This window comes from Mauremys mutica, chromosome 6 (assembly GCF_020497125.1).
Source record: "Mauremys mutica isolate MM-2020 ecotype Southern chromosome 6, ASM2049712v1, whole genome shotgun sequence".
NCBI lineage: Eukaryota > Metazoa > Chordata > Testudines > Geoemydidae > Mauremys > Mauremys mutica.
This window is the reverse complement of record NC_059077.1, coordinates 1,741,767-1,763,093: the sequence shown is the minus strand read 5'-3', so window position 1 is coordinate 1,763,093 and position 21,327 is coordinate 1,741,767. Positions and strand designations below refer to the sequence as shown.

Below are 21,327 nucleotides of genomic sequence, written 5' to 3'. Positions count from 1 at the left end.
CTGCTTTGCTGAAGATTTTCTTTGGAAGTGAAGTTTCTATGGCAGGCTCAGAGCCCTAAAATGTGCACAGGGTGATGGTACATTCCTGTTGTGACCCCTCTGAGAGTTGTTCCCAATGTAATTGCCATGACTCTGACTAAATAAATGTGACTGGATAACATTTTTACCAGGATTCCTCTGTTGCAAGGGGATCTAAGGAGACAGTATGCTTTCTGCTTGAATCTGAGTAACTTGTGCCTGTCATTTTCAGCATATTGGGGAATGAAGACGGCCCAGATGCCTATGAGCTCCAGGTCTGTGTGAAGGATTACTGCTTTGCTCGGGAAGATCGGGTCCTGGGGATAGCTGTGATGCAGCTCAGAGATATAGCGGACAAAGGAAGCTGTGCTTGCTGGTGTCCACTAGGCCGTAGGATTCACATGGACGAGACGGGGCTCACGGTCCTGAGGATTCTTTCTCAACGAACCAATGACGAAGTGGCCAGAGAGTTTGTAAAGTTGAAATCGGAGTCCCGCTCCACAGAAGAAGGCACCTGAGCTGAGCTCTGAACATTCCCGCTCTCGTTTTCCTTGTGCCAATATGTGCAAGTGTTCAACCATTTTCTTTTACTAATTACAAAAGGTTTTTCAGTTAGTCTGTGTTAGCTCCAATAGCGCACGTGCCGTACCGGAAACAAATCCACCAATCGGATGTGAATTATTTATTGTTTAGTGGGGGTAAGGCATCATAGAGAATGAGACACACACTTTTATTTAAGATACAAATTGTGCTTTGTACAAAATGGTTTTCTCACTGGGCGGGGCACACTGTTGCGGTGTGGAGATGGAGCACTGTGATTTGATCCTCTAGAATTGGCAGACATGAAATGTCTTCAGAATCAAACATGAAACAAACCACTCAGACATGTTGGGAGGAGAACAATGCTTTTGGTTGTTGGAAAAGCACAGTTGTTCCCCTTACTGTAGAGCTGCCAAAGGATGTTCTGGTGTCGATAATGCCAGTCCATGCCAACATGACATGCGGGCACATCAGCATCAACTTAAAAAATGCTGCATGTTTTTTAGACTATGCAGCTAGAATGAAGTATGACCAAGATGGTGCTGTCATGAGTGGAGTCAGGACAAGCAAGCCAAGAACCCAGGTGTCCAAGCCTTTGCCCAACTGAGAGCGGCAAAGACAGCTAACCAAGAGTAGATCACAGCTGAGCACATTGTCACTAGTTGGTGCAGCCATATCGCTGTGAAATGAGGGCTGTTGCAGGCTGCTAGATTCCACGAGCCATACTCTGGGCACCTCTGACCCATGGAATGAGCACTACGGTGATGACAAATTAAATGGCTGCTGTATGTTGATTTTAACTTCAGCGCTGTGCTATTACTAGGTTTTTGACACGTAGAAACACGGAGGGTTTGGGTTTGAGTTGGTGGTTCAATATTTACAAGATTTCAACTGCATTTGTTTCCATGGAGTAGCTGAGGATTCCTTGCTATATACCCTGATGCAATGGCCTATCTGGGGCAGACACAGCATGTGCTCATCAGAAAGAATTCTGTCCATTCACACAGGTTGGGGAGGGAGTGGGACTTTTCTCTCTTGATCACAAGGTTGCTGTTGGCCATGCAGAGGATAGTTTGCATAAGTATGACTGTCAGTCATTCTGTGAATTCATGTCACCATGGGAAATATTTTTGCACTAGATAAAAGGAGTGTCCAATTTGTTTCTTGTAAAATGAGAAGTCTTGAGCAAAAATGATTACGGGGACATCAGGATTGGCTTTTAACATATTTCTTAGGTTGGGAGACAAAGATTAGGATTTGTACTTGAGACTTCTTTTCCTTCCTATTTGCAGCCAAGTGAGCACTGTCCCATTCTGAAATGGAAGGTGGAACAAGCCAGTCCTGGCACATAATGTACTGTAACACTGTCAATGAAGTCAAGGACTGCATATTGGGTGATTCCTTTTGTATTTTATTTTCTATTTTTCTCTGACATTTGTACAGCTGTATGATATGAATCTTGTACTTCACAGGCCTGCTTGTAGAGTTCTCAGAGACTGCATACCTGCTTTGTTATTGTCTATAGATGTATTATAATAATGATCTTCAAAACTCTGACCAATTGTTATGATTTTTAATCATTGTCTGTGCCATTGTTTTAGGAAATGATAGTACAGTCTTTAATAAATTATCTTTTAGCAGCAGTCACTTCTGTGCTTTTGCCTACGTCTCCGCCTGTTCAAAACTCATTCAGTCTCTTTGGTGCTGCAAGTTCTCAACAAGGATATAAACTGTAATTGGTAAACCCTGAGCAAGGTGGAGAGGTGCTCTTCCCTCAGGACTGACGGGGATAGGAGAGGCTGTATGAGCTTTTCCTCTGTTTATGATGTTTGAAACACAATTCAGTTGAGTGCTCCGTGTTTCACTTTATACGTTGTGGGTGTCCTCACAGAGACCACTTACCTGATTTGTATCCCCCAGGTGCTTTACTTGGTTGTCTGTTCTCTGGAACCTCAAAGGACCAGAAGAGCGTAGCTACTGTAACTGTATCGGACGATGGGATCTGGCCTGTTGGAAGTGAATTTTCCCAGCTGTGATGTGCATTCATTTGTTTTCTATTTGTTTTCCCTCTTGAGTAATGGCTGCACACACCTTGTAGAGGGCCAACTATCCAAAATAAAAATGGAGGAAAAAGCTGCCTCCGGGGGCCTGATTGCTCCTTCTGTTAGGCAGCCTCAGTGGACTCACCTTAACCGCTTCCAGATTTACCAGAGCACTCATCCCTGTGCTGAGAGAAGGGAGAAGCATTCAAGTGATTTGCAAACTCATCTTCAGTTGCTCTGTGCGACTAATCACATCACTCTGTGTCAGTCTAGTGTGGTTTCACAGTCTGACTATTTGGAGTGCACTAACTAGTGTTAACCGTTGCCGTGAAGACAAGCCCAGAGTGATTGGATGAGCAGCTGCTGTGTTGTGCTAACCCCGGCTTTAGCTTGCAGCTGCGTCCCCGCTGCATTACTAGCTCAAGCATCAGCACCACTTGATCTTCATCCTATCCTCAGATGGGCCAGCTCCAGGTTTTAAAGCGCCACTTAACTCAACCTGCACATAGCATCGTAGGCCTGGAAGGGACCTTGAGGAGTCATCTGGTCCAGTCCCTTGCACTCATGGCAGGACTAAGTATTCTGTAGACCAGTGGTTCTCAAGCTATGGGTCAGGACCCCAAAGTGGGTCACGACCCCATTTTAAAGAGGTCGCCAGGGCTGGCATTAGACTTGCTGGAGCCCGGGGCTAAAGTCCAAGGGGTTCAGCCCTGGCTCCGACTTTGCCATCGCCTGGGGTGGTGGGGCTCGGGAAGGCTCAGGCTTCGGTCCCCCTCCTGGGGTCGTGTAGTAATTGTCAGAAGAGGGGTCACGGTGCAATGAAGTTTGAGACCCTCTGATTTCTAGCCCATCCCTGACAGGTGTTTGTCTAACCTGCTCCTAAAAATATCCAATGACCAAGATTCTGCAACCCCCCTAGACAATTTATTCCAGTGCTTAACCACCTTTGGAAGTTAGGAAGTTTTTCCTAATATCCAACTGAAACCGCCCTTGCTGCAATTTAAGCCCATTGCTTCTTGTCCTCTCCTCAGAGGTAACAACCTTGTAACAACCCTCTTCCTTATAACAACCTTGTATGTACTTGAAAAAAATTATCATGTCCCCTCTGTCTTCTCTTCTCCAGACTAAACAAACACAATTTTTTTCAATCTTCCCTCATAGGTCATGTTTTCTAGACCATTAATCATTTTTGTTCATAGAATCATAGAATATCAGGGTTGGAAGGGACCTCAGGAGGTATCTAGTCCCACCCCCTGCTCAAAGCAGGACCAATCCCCAACTAAATCATCCCAGCCAGGGCTTTGTCAAGCTGGGCCTTAAAAACCTCTAAGGAAGGAGATTCCACCATGTCCCTAGGGAACCCATTCCAGTGCTTCACCACCCTACTAGTGAAATAGTTTTTCCTAATATCCAACCTAGACCTCCCCCACTGCAATTTGAGACCATTGCTCCTTGTTCTGTCATTTGCTGCCACTGAGAACAGTCTAGTTCTTCTTTGAGTGCTTGTTCACGTCCATTCCACATTAGGTGTGCACGCGCCGCGTGAATGGACATCAGAAACTTTTTCCCTTAGCGGCTCCCGTCAGGTCGGCAGGGGAGCCTGCCAGAGTGGTGCCTCTATGCCGGTGCATATATACCCCTGTTGACCCGACCCCCTCTTCAGTTACTTCTTACCATCCGTGGCGGTGTTGGAACAACTCTTCTCTCGCTTGCGAGTGATCCCTTAGCATACCAATAGTTAGCAGTTATCTGTAGTTAATAGTTATCAGTAGTTAGCACTTCAAAGATAGTTCAGCTTCCTTTGTTTTAGGTGTTTGGAAGTAGTTTCCAGCACCAGCCCTGGGCTGTGGAGCGTGCCACAGGCCCAAGGATTTAAGGCTTGTGCCACATGCCGCAAGTCTATGCTGGTCAGTGATCCCCACGACTTGTGTCTCCGTTGTTTGGGGGAAGCGCACCAGACGGAGCCAAGACCTAAGAAAGAGAGAGACTTTCACCTCGAGCAGTTGCTCATGGAGGCCGCGCTGCAACCTGTGGCCTCAGACCAGCCGGCGTCGGTGCTGGCGTCCTCGGTGCAGAGTGCCCCGGCATCAATCTGTGGTCCGGCGCCAGTATGCGGCACTGGAACAACAGGACAAGCCCAGGCACCGCTCGACCTCTCCAGTACAGTCGAAGGGGCAGCCGAAAGGCGATAGAGCATGCTCCCCACATAAGAAGGCAGTGCCCTCCAAGTGACCGAGCACTCAAAGGGGCAGTGCAGCCCCAGGATATGCACCAGTGGCTCCGGCGCCACAGGACCCGTCAAGCCCCGGGCTAAGTGAGTCGAGCGCAGAAGGAGGGCTGGAGGACATCCTAGAACAGCCCTCCACGCCAGCCATCTTTGAAGTGGCAAAAGACCTCATCGAGCTGTCGGTAGCAAGCCCTCACCCTGGCAACGAGCAGCATCCAGCGCCATCACCAAGGGTGCCCTCCAGAGGCAAGCCGGCAATGGTGCACCGCTCGAGGTCACTTCCCCAGCACCAGTCCCGGTCAAGCTCAGCCTCCGTGGACTCCCAGCTACCTTTGACTCAATGGGACTTGATGGCACCGGAACCGAGCCAGCGCATGGCACTTGCTCCCCTGGCGCACCGCTCCCCGGCACCAACGCTAAGCTGGCACCAAGGGGACATTAGGCCACAATCCCCGGCCCCGGGTAGAAGGCAGCGATCCTGGTCCCAAGAGCATCAGTACCGATCCCGGTCCCAGTCGGGGAGAAGCCGCTCTCCAGCCCCCCGACACCACTGTGTGAGATTGGCATCCTTGGAATCCAAGGTCAACTCGGGCTGCTCCAGCTACACCTGCGAGGCACCGGCTAGCAGGGAGCCCCAGACCGCATGGCATCCCCAATGGGGACTGCCGGGACAATGGCCCTTTTGGACACCCCGGGCCTATCATCCTCAGCAGGGGACCTCATCTGGAGCTTCAAGGTCTGGCTATTCGGTGCACTGGTCCCGGTCCCCACGTAGACACCCCTCCGCGCTCAAGGAGGCTACGGTATCCAGGCCGCCAGACACTTCTCTGGAACACCGGTGAGCGGAAGCGGCACTGAGCCAGGGGCCGTCCCAGGGACAATCTACCAGGCAGGGTTCAGATGTGCCCCCAACGTATGATGAAGGGCAGGAAGAACAGATGGAGGAGGCACAACAGGCCCTCACCTCCTCCTCATCCCAGATGAGGCTGTGGCGGGCACTGCAGTGTCGGGGCCTCCCCCAATCGACCACAGGGCACCTCAGGAGCTGCTCCGCAGGGTCACCCAAAATTTGGGTCTGCAGGCGGAGGAAACGGTGGAGCAGGAGGATCCTATGGTGGGCATACTAAGCCCTGAAGGTCCCTCCAGAATTGTGCTCCCACTCATAAAAACCATCCAGTCTAACTACAAGACAGTCTGGCAAACCCCAGCCTCCAGCGCTCCGACGACAAGGGGGGTAGAGAGGAATTACTTAGCTCTGTCCAAGGGATACGACTTCCTTTTTTCTCATCCGACCCCCTGTTTACTGGTTGTCTCAGCCATGAATGAACGGGAGCATCATGGCCAGCAAGCCCCGGCCCCCAAGGCCTAGAAGGCTAAATGTTTGGACCTCTTTGGCGGGAAGGTCTACTCCTCTGGGGGCCTCCAATTACGGATTGCGAACCAGCAGGCGATCCTAAACAGGCACAATTTTAATTCCTGGGCAGCAGTTTCCAAATTTAAAGACTCATTGCCCCAGGGCTCTCAGCCTGAGTTCACGGCCCTCGTAGAAAAGGGAAAGGCAGTTGCCAAGACCTCTTTACAGACCTCTCTGGACTCCGCAGATGCAGCAGCCAGAACAATCGCCTCAGGTGTGGTGATGAGGCATTCGGCATGGCTTCGGGCCTTCTGCCAGAGGTCCAGAACACCATCCAGGACCACCCTTTCGAAGGGTCTGGCCTCTTTTTTTCTGACCAGACAGATGCCAGGCTGCATACCCTTAAAGACTCCCGGGCAAGCCCCAACTGTCGCAACAACGGCAGTACCAGCCCCGCCCTAGGCAGGAGCCTTACCGCAGGAGGGGCAGAGACAGCAGGCACAGGCGGAATAACACGCCTCATCAAGGCCAGGGCCAGGGCAAGCCCCAGCCTGGCAGCAAGTCGGGGGTTTGAGGGTGCGCTCGAGGACAGCGTACCAACCCAGCTCCTGGATCCTTCCCCACGCTTCTCGGACCGCTTGTCCCGCTTCTAGTAGGCGTGGTCCTGTATAATGTCGGACCGTTGGGCTTACACACGGTACAAATGGGTTACACGCTGCAGTTCTCCTCCTACCCACCCCCCTTCCCTGTCCCTCTTCAGGGACCCTTCTCACGAGCATCTCCTTATGCAGGAGGTACAGTTGCTCCTAGAGGCAGGAGCGGTGGAGGAAGTCCCTCAGGAACTAAGGGGAAAGGGGTTTTACTCCTGCTACTTTCTCATACCAAAGGCAAATGGGGGCCTTCGGCCCATTTTAGACCTTTGCGGGCTCAACAAGTTCTTAGTGAAGGTCTGCTTTCATATGGTCTCCCTAGGCACTATTATTCTGTCCCTGGATCCGGGGGATTGGTACGCTGCCCTCGATACGGAAGATGCATACTTTCACATCACTATTCACCCCACTCACTGATGGTTCCTACGATTCGCCATAGACCAGCACCATTACCAGTTCCCGGTCCTCCCGTTTGGCCTGGCGGCAGCCCCCCACATCTTTACAAAGTGCATATCAGTAGTTGCAGCCTTCCTGCGAAAGAGGAGAATATGGGTATGCCCATATGTAGATGATTGGCTCCTCGTGGTCGGTCCGAAGAGGAGGTCTGCTCCCATGTGACAGTGGCCCTAGATGCATTCCAGAAGCTGGGCCTTCTAATCAACTTGGCCAAGTCTACCCTGATACCAACCCAAAGGCTGGAGCTCATTGGGGCAGTGCTGGACTCAGGGCAGGCATGAGCGAGCCTTCTGGAATCCAGGTTCCTGGCCATCCAGCGGGTCATAGACTCGATGCTAAGGTTCCCCACTACCACGGCCAGATGCTGCCTGCAGCTCCTAGGGCACATGGCAGTGTGCACCCATATAGTCAAATACGCTCGACTGCAGCTCAGGACTTTACAAGCGTGGCTTGCCCAGGCGATACGAGATCCCCTAGACCTTGTCGTGATGGTCCTGGCCCAGGAGTTGGACTCCCTGCACTGTTGGCTCAATCAGCTGGTAGTATGTGAGGGTATCCCCTTCGCAGCACTGCAGCTGGCTCTGACGCTGGTGACAGACGTGTCAGACCTCAGCTGGGAGCTCACTTACGGGACCTAAGGATGCAGGGCTTGTGGTCCAAGGCCGAGATGTCACTCCACATCAATGTGAAGGAGCTCAGGGCAGTTCGTCTAGCCTGCCAAACCTTTCACGCTACTCTGGAAGGTCGCAGCGTGACGGTTCTGACAGACAACACCACCACCATGTTTTATATAAACAAGCAGAGCAGAGCCCACTCCTCTCCCCTCTGCCAAGAGGCCCTTCTTCTGTGGGACTTTTGTACAGCCTGCTCCATTCATCTCGTAGCGTCATATATCCCGGGAGAACGGAACAAGCTAGTGGACAGCCTCAGCAGGTCGTACCGCATGCACGAGTGGTCGATAAGATTCGGCATCTTGCAGTCAGTCTTCCAGAAGTGGGGGTTTCCCCAAATGGACCTCTTTACCACCAATGACAAAAGCTAATGTCCGTGGTTTTGCTCGTTCCTGAATCACAGTCCGGGCTCGGTCACAGACGCTTTCGTGATCCCTTGGATCGCCCCAGCCTGGCCTCGGCAGCACTGGTTCACAACCCTGCTAGAGCTGTCAGTGGCCACTCCAATGGCCGTGCCCCTACACCAGGACTTCATCGCGCAGGACAGAGAGCGCCTGCTCCACCTGGATCTGCAGTCTCTGCACCTCATGGCATGGAAGCTCTCTGGCTAAACGCTATGGAGAGCCAGTGCTCTCTTCCGGTACGACAAATTCTCCTTGGCAGTAGGAAACCTTCCAGTAGGGTGTCCTACCTAGCTAAGTGGAAAAGATTTTCCTGCTGGTGTGAGCCTAAGCACATACAGCCCTTCCAGGCCACTATCCCAGTTGTCCTAGAATTCCTCCTGCTCCTCAAGCATCAGGGTCTCACTCCTTCCTCAATCAGAGTGCATCTAGCTGCCATTTCAGCGTTCCACCCGGGGGAATCCGGATGCTCTGTGTTTTCTAACCCCATGGTGGTGCGGTTCCTCAAGGGACTGGAGAGAGTGTTCCCCTACTCTCACCCGCCAGTCCCTCCCTAGAACCTTAATCTGGTCCTTTCCAAGCTTATGGGGCCCCTGTTCGAGCCCCTGGCCTCTTGCTCTCTCCTTCACCTCTCCTGGAAAGTGGCGTTCCTGGTGGCCATTACATCAGCGAGGAGGGTGTCCGAGTTACGAGCCCTAACCTCAGAGCCTCCTTATAGGGACAAAGTGCAACTCAGACCACACCCAAAATTTCTCCCCAAGATAGTCTCGCAATTCCATAGGGGCCAGGACATTTGTTTGCCAGTGTTCTTTCTTAAACCACACACGGACCCGAGTCACTGTAGCCTGCACACTCTGGATGTCCGAAGGGCCCTGGCGTTCTATTTGGAGTGAACTAAACCTTTCCGCAAGTCGACTCAGTTGTTTGTCACCATAGCTGATAGAATGAAAGGGCTTTGGTCTCGGCACAACGCATTTCATCATGGATTGTGGGCTGCATCCGCGGTTGCTACGAGCTCACCAAGGTTCCAGCCCCAGCGATCATAGCTCATTCAACGAGGGCACAGGCATCCTCAACAGCTTTCCTGGCACACATCTCAATCCAGGAGATCTGTAAAGCAGCCCCCTGGTCACTGGTGCACACTTTCACAGCCCACTACACAGTCAACCAGAAAGCCAGAGATGATGCGGTGGTTGGCAGGGCTGTTCTTCAATCAATTGCTCCATGACTCCTTCCCTTCTCCTTGTGAGTCACCTAATGTGGAATGGATGTGAACAAGCACTCGAAGAAGAAACGGTTACCTACCTCTCGTAACGGTTGTTCTTCGAGATGTGGTGTTCACGTCCATTACACTTCCCACCTTCCTTCCCCTCTGTCAGTCTCTGGCAAGAAGGAACTGAAGGGGGGTCGGGTCGGCAGGAGTATATATGCACCGGAGTGGAGGTGCCACTCTGGCGGGCTCCCCTGCCGACCCGACGGGAGCCGCTAAGGGCAAAAGTTTCCGACATCCATGCACATGGCGCACACACACCTAATGTGGAATGGACGTGAACACATCTCGAAGAACAATTACAAGAGAATCATAGAATATCAGGGTTGGAAGGGACCTCGGGAGGTCATCTAGTCCAACCCCCTGCTCAAAGCAGGACCAATTCCCAACTAAATCATCCCATCCAGGGCTTTGTCAAGCCAGGCCTTAAAAACCTCTAAGGAAGGAGATTCCACCACCTCCCTAGGTAACCCATTCCAGTGCTTCACCACTCCTCTGAGTGAAAAAGTGTTTCCTAATATCCAACCTAAACCTCCCCCACTGCAACTTGAGACCATTACTCCTTGTTCTGTCATCGGGTACCACTGAGAACAGTCTCAATCCATCCTCTTTGGAACCCCCTTTCAGGTAGTTGAAAGCAGCTATCAAATCCCCCCTCATTCTTCTCTTCTGCAGACTAAACAATCCCAGTTCCCTCAGCCTCTCCTCATAAGTCATGTGCTCCAGCCCCCTAATCATTTTTGTTGCTCCACTGGAGACTCTCCAATTTTTCCACATCCTTCTTGTAGTGTGGGGCCCAAAACTGGGCACACTACTCCAGATGAGGCCTCACCAATGCCGAATAGAGGGGAGTAATTATTGTTGTTCTCTGGACTTTCTCCAATTTGTCCACATCTTTCCTGAAATGTTGCACCCAGAACTGGACACAATTCTCCAGTTAATGCCTAATCAGCGCGGAGTAAAGCGGAAGAATTACTTCTCATGACTTGCTTACAACACTCCTGTTAATACATCCCAGAATGTTTCCTTTTTTTGCAACAGCGTTACACTGTTGACTCATATTTAACTTGTGATCCACTATCACCTCCAGGCCGCTTTCTGCAGTTCTCCTTCTTAGGCAGTCATGCGCAACTGATTGTTCCTTCCTCAGTGGAGCACTCTGCATTTGTCCTTATTGAATTTCATCCTGTTTACTTCAGACAATTTCTCCAGTTTGTCCAGATCATTTTGAATTTTAATCTTGTCCTCCAAAGCATTTGCAACTCCTCCCAGCTTGGTATAATCTGCAAACTTTATAAGTGTCCTCTCTCTATGCCATTATCTAAATCACTGATGAAGATATTGAACAGACCCGGACCCAGAACTGATCCCTGCGGGACCCCACTCGATATGCCTTTCCAGCTTGACTGTCCACACCTTTGTGTGGATGGGAGTTGGGTTAGGAACAACAGTCCAATTATACATTGGGCCAAACACTGCAGTGAAGACATGTCCATGTAGCACTTTTCATCTGTAAATCTCAAAGCATTTTACAAGAGGTCTGTATCATTACCCCCATTTTACAGATGGGGGAATCTGAGGCGCAAGTGACTTGCCAACGGTCACCCAGCAGGCCATTGGCAGAGCCAAAAATAGAACCCAGATCTCCCGAGTCTCAATATCATGTTCTGTCCACAAGTCCACACTGCAAACCAGGTTTGTGATGAGCCTTAGAATCATGTGAACAATTGGCACAATGGTTGCTTTATTATTAATACATTTGTATAGACAGTTTGCCCGTCGTCTTGTTTTTTTCTTGGCTTTCTGCTATGTCTGGAACACTTCCTAATTTCTGGTGTTTTCCTTTTGCCAGAGAAACCTAGGGACTTTGGCTGAGCTAGAAACTTTATATCCTTGTCCCATAGCTGTGGACTGGAAGCCTCTGACAGCTGTACTTAAGCCGATGCTCTAGAAGATTTTCATGTGTGTGTCTGATATTTTTACTGAAGAGACAATGTATCTGAATGGATGTGAAGAGCTAACTGGACTTGCCAGTTCTCTTAATACCTGTGAAAGCTGCTGCTATGTCTACCCAGCCTGGGAATTACACCTCCCAGCTGCCGTGTAGACATACCCTGTGTGTCTGAGTCAAGAGAAATCGTCATAACGATGGGAGTGCTTTGAGTAAAGAAGGGTTACTTGCCTCACAAAAGGATCAGCTATTTGTGTTTCACACTCCCTCAATGAGTAGAGGAATAGCATATTAGTGACCTTTTTTTGCCTTTTCTCCACATTTTTCTGCCCTTGCTTTGTTCCTTGACTTTCTTCCCATTCTCTGGAATTGTACTAATTCTCCTGTGGGCAGACTCCTCACTCAGGGCTGTGAACAATGTCGTGCCTTGTGCGACGTAGTTACATCGCCCTAACCCCCAACCCCGTAGATGCAGCTAGAAGAATTCACTGCAGTGACCGAAAAATTGTAGCACTTGTAGTGTAGACATACGCTCAGCAAAGAGGTTGGCCCTCTAGGTCAGGACTGAAAGTACATTGGCAGAGCAGTGTGCAAGAAGCTTACACGGCTGCTCTGCCACTGTCCGGTGGATAAATACTTTGTGCTTCTGCAGACCGTTGGTTCAATGAGCTCAGGGCACTTCACAGCTATTAATGAATAAAGCCTGATGATGTCGCTGAGAGGTAGGCGTATGCCATCCCTATTTGCCGGGGGGGGGGATCGCTGTGCAGAGAGGGGAAGTGACTTCACCAACGTTCCACCTCCGGTGTGAGGCCGTGGCTGGGAACAGAACCCACATCACTAGGCCAAGCTTCCTGTCAGAAGAGAACTTCAGTAGTCAGGGTAGTCAACTCAGTTCATCACAGCAGATCTAAATTCACAGATCAAAGCCACCACAACTCTCCCCACGTTTTGTGCTTTGCTACTGGTAGTTTATATAAAACAGCCTCCACCAGGGAAGGTAAAGAGAGAAGAATCGTTTACAGACTCCCTAGGTAAGGGCTATAAACAAACACAAAAGACAAGAAGGAAAATTGGACTGGGCTAAAAAATAGTGAATGGAGCAACTCACAGGAAATGCCCAGCTAAAACTGGATTGGGGCATACATTAACTATGTCCCTAATTAAAACCATCACATAGGGTTTCTCTTATCATCAGTCTCTGTCTTCAAGAACTGAAGAAGCTGCTGCAGTCAGAGCCACAGCCTGGCCTGCTAGTCGCAGAAGTTGATCCAGGAAGAAATATTATCTCAGCACCTTGTCTCTCTGCTCCTTGCGAGCAGCAGTTCAGCTGTTAGGATGAGTACTCGGACCATTAATCGACTCACTTGATGAGTTAGGAATGTTGCTTCCACTCCAGCCAGTCTCCCTTGTAGGAAAGGTTCTAGAATCTGATTCCTATTTGTTTCCTGTTTGGCAACTTTTATATGTTCACACACAACGTCCTAGGCTCTCTGGCCATTACATCTGGCAATGTTCCCAGGGCTTCATTAGAGCAGTTGTGCAGGGAGTCTGGGGCTCATACTGGGGGAGATCTTATGTCTTGCATCTCCAATTTTTATAAAGCTGGAGAGAAAGATTTGACTTATTTTTTAAGGTGACTTGTGTACTTGATCAACAGACAGGGAAATAGGCTTAGTACTGTGCTAGGCACATCCAGAAGCTGCTGAACTGTGGCTCACCATCCACTGTCTAATGTACTTTGTATAGGACAGCTTCCATTTATTGTCTGTGATGTCCGTCCATGCACCTATCTGCCTAGCAGCCCAGTGGAAGGGCACTCTGGAATGGTGCAGCCACCACAGAGCAATGGCCGGTTTACCAGCCTGAGGAGGGCTCGGAATGTCTCCTCTCTTTCCTAGAGAGCATCTTTAGCAAAGCCCCCTTCTCTTTTCTATTCATATCTTGTACGATGAGGAAAATAAGTCTCTGTCCATCTGCAACCTTCAGAAACCTCAGGTCTAAAGCAATTTGACCTGGTTTTTCTAGCTCCCCGCCTTGATCCTTCATATATAAGGAGATGGGGGGGGGAAGACTTGAGTTCTGTACCAGTGGCTACACAGCTGTTGCTGAAAAGCCAATTCTGATTTAAGCCTGTACTAAAAGTGGTCATGAGAATGGCCATACTGGATCAGACCTTCGGTCCACCTAGCCCACTATTCTGTCTTCAGCATGCCAGTTGCTACAGAGGGAATAAATAGAACGGGGGAATTATTGAGGGATCCATCCCCTGTCATCCAGTCCCAGCTCCTAGCAGTGAGAGGTTTAGGAACACCCAGAGCATGGGGTTGTGTTCCTGACCATCTTGGCTAATAGCCATTGATGGACCTATCCTCTAGGATAGAACTTATCTAATTATTTTTTTCAACCCAGTTATTCTTTTGGCTTTCACAACATCCCTTGGCAACAAGTTCCACAGGTTGCCTGTGTGTGGTGGGAAGAAGTGTTTTCTTATGTTTGTTTTAAACTTGCTGCCTGTTAATTTCATTGGGTGGTCTTGTGTTCTGTGAAGGGGTAAACAACACTTCCCTATTCACTTTCTTCACAGCAGTCATGATTTTATAGACCTCTGTCATATCCCCTATTCAGGCATCTCCTTTTCCATGCTGAACAGTCCCAGTCTTCTAAATTTCTCCTTGTAGGGAAGCTGTTCATACCCCTAATAATTTTAATTGCCCATCTCTGTACCTTTTCCAATCCTATTATATGTTTTTTGAGATGGGGGTCACTAGATCTGCACGCAGTATTCAAGGTTGTGGGCATACCATGGATTGATATAGTGTCATTATGATAGTTTCTCTTATTATCTCTCTCTGAATGATTCCTAACATTGTTTGCTTTTTTGACTGCCCCTGCGTATTGAGCAGATGTTTTCTGAGAACTATTTTATAGGAGTTTATGCTTCTCCTTTGTGTAGCCATTTGTCAACCTCCTGAGTCCTTATTTGGCATTTCATATTCCTGTGCATGGTGTCAAGCCTGGGTCAAGTCAATCCGTTTCATCAGAGGAGGAAGCTCTGTGGACGATCACAATCACAGAGGTAATAAAGTCACAGAGCAGAGAGCAAGATTTTGCTCTCAAATTTTGACAGAAGGGCAGCTGAATGCTCCCCTATAAAGAATGAGGAAATGTAAACGATGCCTGGGTTTTCAGTACAGTTCTTCGGTCGGCTTTTTTCAGCCAGCTTTTTCCCTAAGCCTCAGAACACAGTTCATGAGCAAGGATCCCTCAGGCACTGAATATTGGCTCCTGGCAGATGGTAGCAGAGCAACCATCAGCAAGTTGGATATGCCAGTCCATGCTGGACACCAGCCTGTTACATGACAGTCAGCTGATACAGGCTATGGTTTGTCCAGACCATCTTCTTAAAGTTGATAACAGCTCTGATTGTCTGTACAATTCCTGAGTGAGTGTAACGAAGTGGGAATGTTCGTGCTGTGTTATGTGAATGCTGAGTGGGGAGTATTGATTTGGGAAGGTTGCAGGGGAGTTTGGCTGGGACGGCCTGCATTGGAGAAGGGAGGATACCTGAGCATGTAACCTGAGACCATAGGAGGGGGTTGGAGGCCAGGTAACACCTCTGTCCGGGACACTGAACAAAGGACACAAAGGCTGGGGGAGGAGCCGGGGGGAGGCTGAGTGAGAGGCTGGGGGGAGTTTTCAGTTTGAAGCTGGCTGGGAAGTGGAGGGGAGCCCTGACGGGGCTTGTGCCTCCCAATGGGGCTCTGGCCTCTTTGGGGCCCCAGATGGACCTAACTGAAGGGGGTCCTGTTGTCTGTACCGGCAAGACCTGTTTTGGACTGTGTTCCTGTCATCTAAATAAACCTGTTTTACTGGCTGGCTGAGAGGCACGTCTGACTGTGCAGTGGGGGTGCAGGACCCTGTGGCTTCCCCAGGACCCCGCCTGCGCGGACTCGCTGTGGGAAGCACACGGAGGGGCAGAGGATGCTGAATGCTCCAAGGAGAGACCCAGGAGGTGAAGCCGTGTGAGCTTCTTGCCCTGCAGACAGGCTGCTCCGAGGGAGAGGAGGCTCCCCAAAGTCCTGCCTGGCTTTGTGGGGAGCAGTTCCAGAGCATCGCCCGGGGACTCCGTGACATTGAGCCACGTGGGTTTCTCAGGGGGGAGCTTGTACTTGAAATTAGAGCTGGAAAAACCAAGTTGTGCACATCTCGCCTATACCACCAGAGGCCAAGGTAGGTTTATTCCTTACAGTCTCTTCTCCAGGGAGTGTCCCGTCCATTTCTAAATGACTGAAGTGCTGGGCTATCAGTCACTGTCACTAGGAGCCTATATTCCTGTTCATGTTCTACAGCTGAGCAGTGCTGATAGAAAAGACACATTGTCTCTTCACTAACGCAAAATCTTCACTCTGCAGTTTATAGCAAACTTTTTGGCATATTACATGACTTATATCGCAGGATACCCAGGGTCTGTTCCATGCAGTGTATTTAGTTCTGATCGTGGTTTGTAAAATAACCCCAAGTCTATGCAACCCAAAAAGTAACAATCTATGAATGAAATGGAAACCTCAATCTGCAAAGCAGAGCTTCATCCACCTTGGAAGATGATGACTCAGTTTTCCCTTTGTGGTCTGTACCCTGAAGAAGTGGGTATTCACCCACGAAAGCTCATGCTGCAAAACGTCTGTTAGTCTATAAGGTGCCACAGGATTCTTTGCTGCTTCTACAGAACCAGACTAACACGGCTACCCCTCTGATACTGTACCCTGAAAGTCCATCAGAAATGGCAGAAAGCCTCAGCTCTTTTGAATGGGATAATGCTACATCCACCTGCATAAAAACAAGCTTGTTAATCAAACTGAGATGGAAAGGTAGCCCAGCATCCTACTGTCAGCCACACCTCTCAGCAATTATCTGAACATTCATTGCCATAATGTCAATTATTTCATTGCAACTAAAATGTTCCTAACCCTCCCATATTGAAAAGACCAGCGCGATCATCTAGTCGTAGCATACAGCCACCCAGCATATCCTAGTTGTGGTGAGTTTTTGCCAGCAAACTCCTTTTCCCAGTAAAACCAACAGCAAACAAGACTCGGTGTAACGGGGTACTAGGCTTAAGGCCAGAGGAGGTAGTTTGGGAGGCCAGTTACCCTATTCCATGTGTTCAGGGGAAATGGATGAGGGTCAGAAAAATGATTGAAGCCGTCACTGGGGCAGAGGAAGAAGTCCCAGGCAGCAGTTAGTGTCTGGGAGAGGGAAGGTATAGGGCCATCCCAGAGCATTGTCCCTTTAACAGCCAAAGACCAGGAGCCTTCCAGAGGGGTGAGGCAAGGCTCTCCTCTCTCCCAGCCAGCACAGACAGAGGTTTGGGGTTATTCGACTCACCTAGGGAGGATCAAGAGACTGGGTAGTTGACTTGGGTGAGTGAATGAAAAGGAGACTCCATGCCCAGTCACAGGGGAACTGCTGGGAGAGCCCAGGGAGAGGAGGAAGTCAGCCAGGCCACAGTCCCCTAGCAGCAGAGCTGTGAAGCACCCTACCCCCGAGGGGGGAGTTTACAGGCTCAGAGGCTAGTACAGGGAATGCACAGACCTCCACGAAGGAGGGCTATGAAGAACCTGGACTTGAAGGGAGAGTTTATGGACCTGGAATTCCAGGGCTAGAAGCATCCAGCCCCAAGACGGAAGGCTGTGAAACCCTGAATCTAAAAGGAGAATTGATGAATGAGAATAAACTAGTCCTAATGGAGGGAGAATATTGTTGTTACAGACTGGGTACAAGTGCATTATTCTTGGTCCTTGGGAGAGAGGGGTGGGGGAAACGGAGGCAAGATGCCTCCAGGGCCATTCCAGGCCATGGGGCAGTGCTCTGGGGACAGCACCTAACCACGGAGACGCTAATAAATGTTGAATCGTTTTTGTTCAACCACTACAATCTTCTTTTCCTACATTATCATCATGTCCCTCTCCTTGAAGCCCTCCATTGGCTTCCCCTTTCATTCTGCAACTAGTTCAGGCTTCTTGACCACACATTCAAGGTGGGCTGTGTGACTCTGGCCATCTCTCATTCCTGCCATTGTACAACTCTGCACTTACTTCCAACCGGCCAGGGACAGCTATGGAGCAGCCAGCTGGCTTGGGGCAATCTCGCGTCCCTGAAATTTTGTCTGAAATGTTTGGGTTAGAGTTACTTGTAGCTTTGAATCACATGGAAACACATTGGGAGTGGGAAAACGTCTGTCTGAAATGTTGTGTGGAGGAAATTACAAGAAGTGATGCAGTGGCCACGTTTGATATTTTTACCGTTTGTGGGCAGGGAGAGGGAGAGAAGTATGTTATGCTACAGGATGTTTCTGGTACTTCCTTCCTTCTCCCAAAATTCACCCAGTCAGCACCCACTTGTAATCACCAGTCCATCCGGCTGTTGGGCGGATCACAACTCTCCCCCATATAATGAATGAGAGTAGCGTCAAATCAAGGGCAGTAATTTCGCCAGCTTGTGGTGCACGCAATGGTAATTAGGCCCCAGGAAAGAGGACACAGATTAGCATAACTCAGCAGAGAATGCGAACAGCAGGGAGCTTAGACAAGGACATAGGTACCTGCTGTATGCACACAGCAGCAGTCGAAGGACCAATCTGTTCCCCTCGGCCCGTTACCGCATTGTGTACCAAAGGCATTGCTGAGTATGACCTACATGCAGTGTACAGTTGGGGAAATGCTGATGCCCCAAGGAAAATATAAACATAGATTCATAGAATTTAAGGCCAGACGGACTATTAATCATCTAGTCCGACCTTCATAACACAGGCCAGAGTTTCACCTAGTTACCCCTGCGATGAACGCAATCACTTGTGTTCAACTAAAGCATCTTCCAGAAAGGATCCAGTCTGGATTTGAAGACATCAAGAGATGGAGAAGCCACCAGTGTCCTTGGGCATTTGTTCCAAGGGTTAATCACCCTCCTGATCAGGCATTTGTCCCAAATTTCCAGTTTGAATTTTTCTGGCTTTGGTTTCCAGACATTGGTTCTTGTTTTGCCTTTCTCCAGAGGCAAAGACTCAGCAGGTCCAGCAGCATGAATTAGAACTTTTCATCCTGGGTGCTAACAACAATTATTTCTTATTGTGGTAAATGTGGAGGCAAAATTACTGGCCCATACAGTGACCAGGCATTCTCCCCAGAGCCCCTTCTTTAGAGCCGGACACAATTTTCTCCTGCACCCTTGTGATTCCCAGACTGTTTATTACTCTCCTTTCAGCCTTTTGAAGAATTCTCTGGATCTCCTGGATCATTCTTGCCCTGCTTCCAGCACTAGGTATGGAATTTGTTTTTAATGCAACACTCAACTTCAGTGTAATCAAGCCAGTTAAAAGAGCATGTAATTAATTAGCCCTCCCCATAGCAAAACCACATGGCCAGCTGTGGTCGTGATGATGGGGAACTTCAACAGCTTTAGGGCTCACTTTGGCTTTTACCCTGACAACCAGAGCCTCGTAGGCCCCTCAGAGCCTCATCCCTTCAGCAGACCCTGCGACAGAGGCTCCCCTGTTGGAGTAATGCCTTTTGGGGGAAGGGAGAATTGGGGACACTTGGTCATGGTTGTATGAAACATTTCTGCAAATTATTTAATGAGCTATTTTGCATATCTATAAAGTGTATATAGTTATATGTATGGATTTAGTGCTGGTGCAGACATGGGCTTGATAGCTCTGGGAATTGAGTACTTTGTTTATCTACTGGACCGCAGCAGGACAAGCTTCCCACTCTGTGAACATGCCTGAATCTCGATCTGCGGGTTGGACATCCATCACGAGTCGCTTGTTCTCCGTGCCCCTCTCATTTTTCAGCTCTGCCACATCTGCCACTTCATGCAAAGCTTGGTGGTGAGCTTGTGATGGGGGTTCTGGAACGGAGATTGGTGGAGTTCAGTGATCACACAGTGCTTGCAAGAGCTTGGCTTTAATATGAGTCTAGTTCCTCAACTGGCTGTGCATAACAATAACAAAAGCTTCCCTGTACCACACCCAGACTCTGTCTGGGAAACTCCGGCCTTAAGACTCACCCAACTAAGATAGGGCCACCAACCATACGTTAGATGGGATATGGGACCAGCCTTCAGTCTCTCTGGAGCTTGACGAGTCAGGCAGACAGGCTCTGTAACCCATTACCAAGGTTCTCCCAGATTCTTAACTGGAGAGGGTGCCATGGAGAAAGAGATATAGATTACAAATAAAAGTTCTACTCTACAAGAACAATCAGGTTGCAAAGTCAAGTATTCAAAAGTCAGGAAATGTCAGAATTAATGTTACCAATGCACCTTTATTCTGCATCCTCATGCATAGGCTTTATGACAGTCTTTAGTTACACGATCACATATTATTTATTTCTGCATGGATTGTTAGGATTTGAACTCAGGACCTTCGAAACCATAGCACAGACCTTTACTATTTGCACTAAAAGAGTAACTGGAAACACGAATGGGTTGTTCTTCTGTCCTGACACACACTTTGCCAGTGTGTGACGCTGCTAGACAGTCGTATAATGTTGGGTCTCCAGATTCCTGGGTTCTGTTCCTGGCTGTGGGAGTAGTACGTTAGAAAAGGCCAGGACCGTCCAGGTGTGCCTCTCCTGGTCAGAGCATGCACCCCACTGCCTCCTTGCCAGCATGACCCTGTCTGCTGGTTTCCTAGTAGGTACCTCACAGCTGCATTTCAAGCAGCTCTGTGTTTTTAATGTATTCCTTCTCTCCCTTATCCCTGCCCTGGCTCCTCAGGTCTTTGGTTGCTTTTTATCTAGACCCTCCCTGACAGGTGTTTGTCTAAAAACAGGTTAGACAAACACTTGATCTAGGTAATACTTAGCCCTGCCTTGAGTGCAGGGGGCTAGACGACCTCTCAAGGTCCCTTCCTGTCCTACCGATCTCTGATTCCTGGGTGCAGGTCTCAGTTTCGCCCAATCAGTTCAAAATACTGTCCTCCCATTCTGGGATTACCGTAGTCTTTTCCGTGTTCCTGTCAGTGCCTGTGACAGGGCACTATGAGTAGCAGCACCGAGGTTGCTGCAGCACTGGGGAGAGCGCAGGGTTAAAGGGAACCAATTAGCCAGTGGGTGTTGGGGATTTCGGACCCGTGGGTGGCACTTACTGGCTTAGTGAGGCAATTGGCTCAGTCATAAGTGGGAGGAGGAGGAAGCAGGGGGAAGCTCAGAGGCTGAGCCCAGGCTGAGGCGAGACGCTGTGGGAGCAGCTCTTGCTGTAAGCCGGCAGTGTGTTCTGTTCTGCTTTGTACGTGATGAATAAATCACACACCCTAACCTGGTGTGTGTGGGGGGGGGGTAAGAGAGCAAAAACCAGGCCCGGCGCCGTGGCCCACTGGGCAGTGACAGAGCCGCCCTGGGACGCTGCTCTGGGGCGCAGCAGGGGCTAGGGCAGAGGTTTTCAAACTGGGGGGCGCCCCCTAGGGGCCATGCAGAAACGTTCGGGGAGCGAGTGATGACGCCCCGGGGCTGGGGCTCTGGCCCTGGGGCTGGGAGACAGGGCTCGGGCTCTGGCGGGGTTCAGGGCGGGAGCGCACCTCCACCCCCGACTCCCCTCAGCAGGCCACCCGGCCCGTGGGGCCGTGTCAACGCCTCTTGCCCAGCGCTGGCTCTGGCCCCCTGGGACCGTTGCAGGCACCTCCCCACTCGCATTTTCAGGGTGGGGCAGGGGCAGGTATTGGGCGGGTGCAACCAAAATTGTAAATCA

The 21,327-nt window shown here is 49.8% G+C and overlaps 1 protein-coding gene across 6 annotated transcripts in view; it reads left to right on the top strand.

Annotated features, from left to right (window-relative positions):
• Positions 1–2,201, top strand: part of UNC13B (unc-13 homolog B) — a 359,613-nt gene extending 357,412 nt beyond the window's left edge. For all 6 annotated transcript variants that reach the window (XM_045020551.1, XM_045020545.1, XM_045020550.1 and 3 more), the window contains one exon: positions 251–2,201. In XM_045020551.1, the coding sequence (XP_044876486.1) occupies positions 251–536 (286 nt within the window). In that variant the 3' untranslated portion in view covers positions 537–2,201. The remainder of the gene's footprint in view (positions 1–250) is intronic.
• Positions 2,202–21,327: the final 19,126 nt, after the last annotated feature.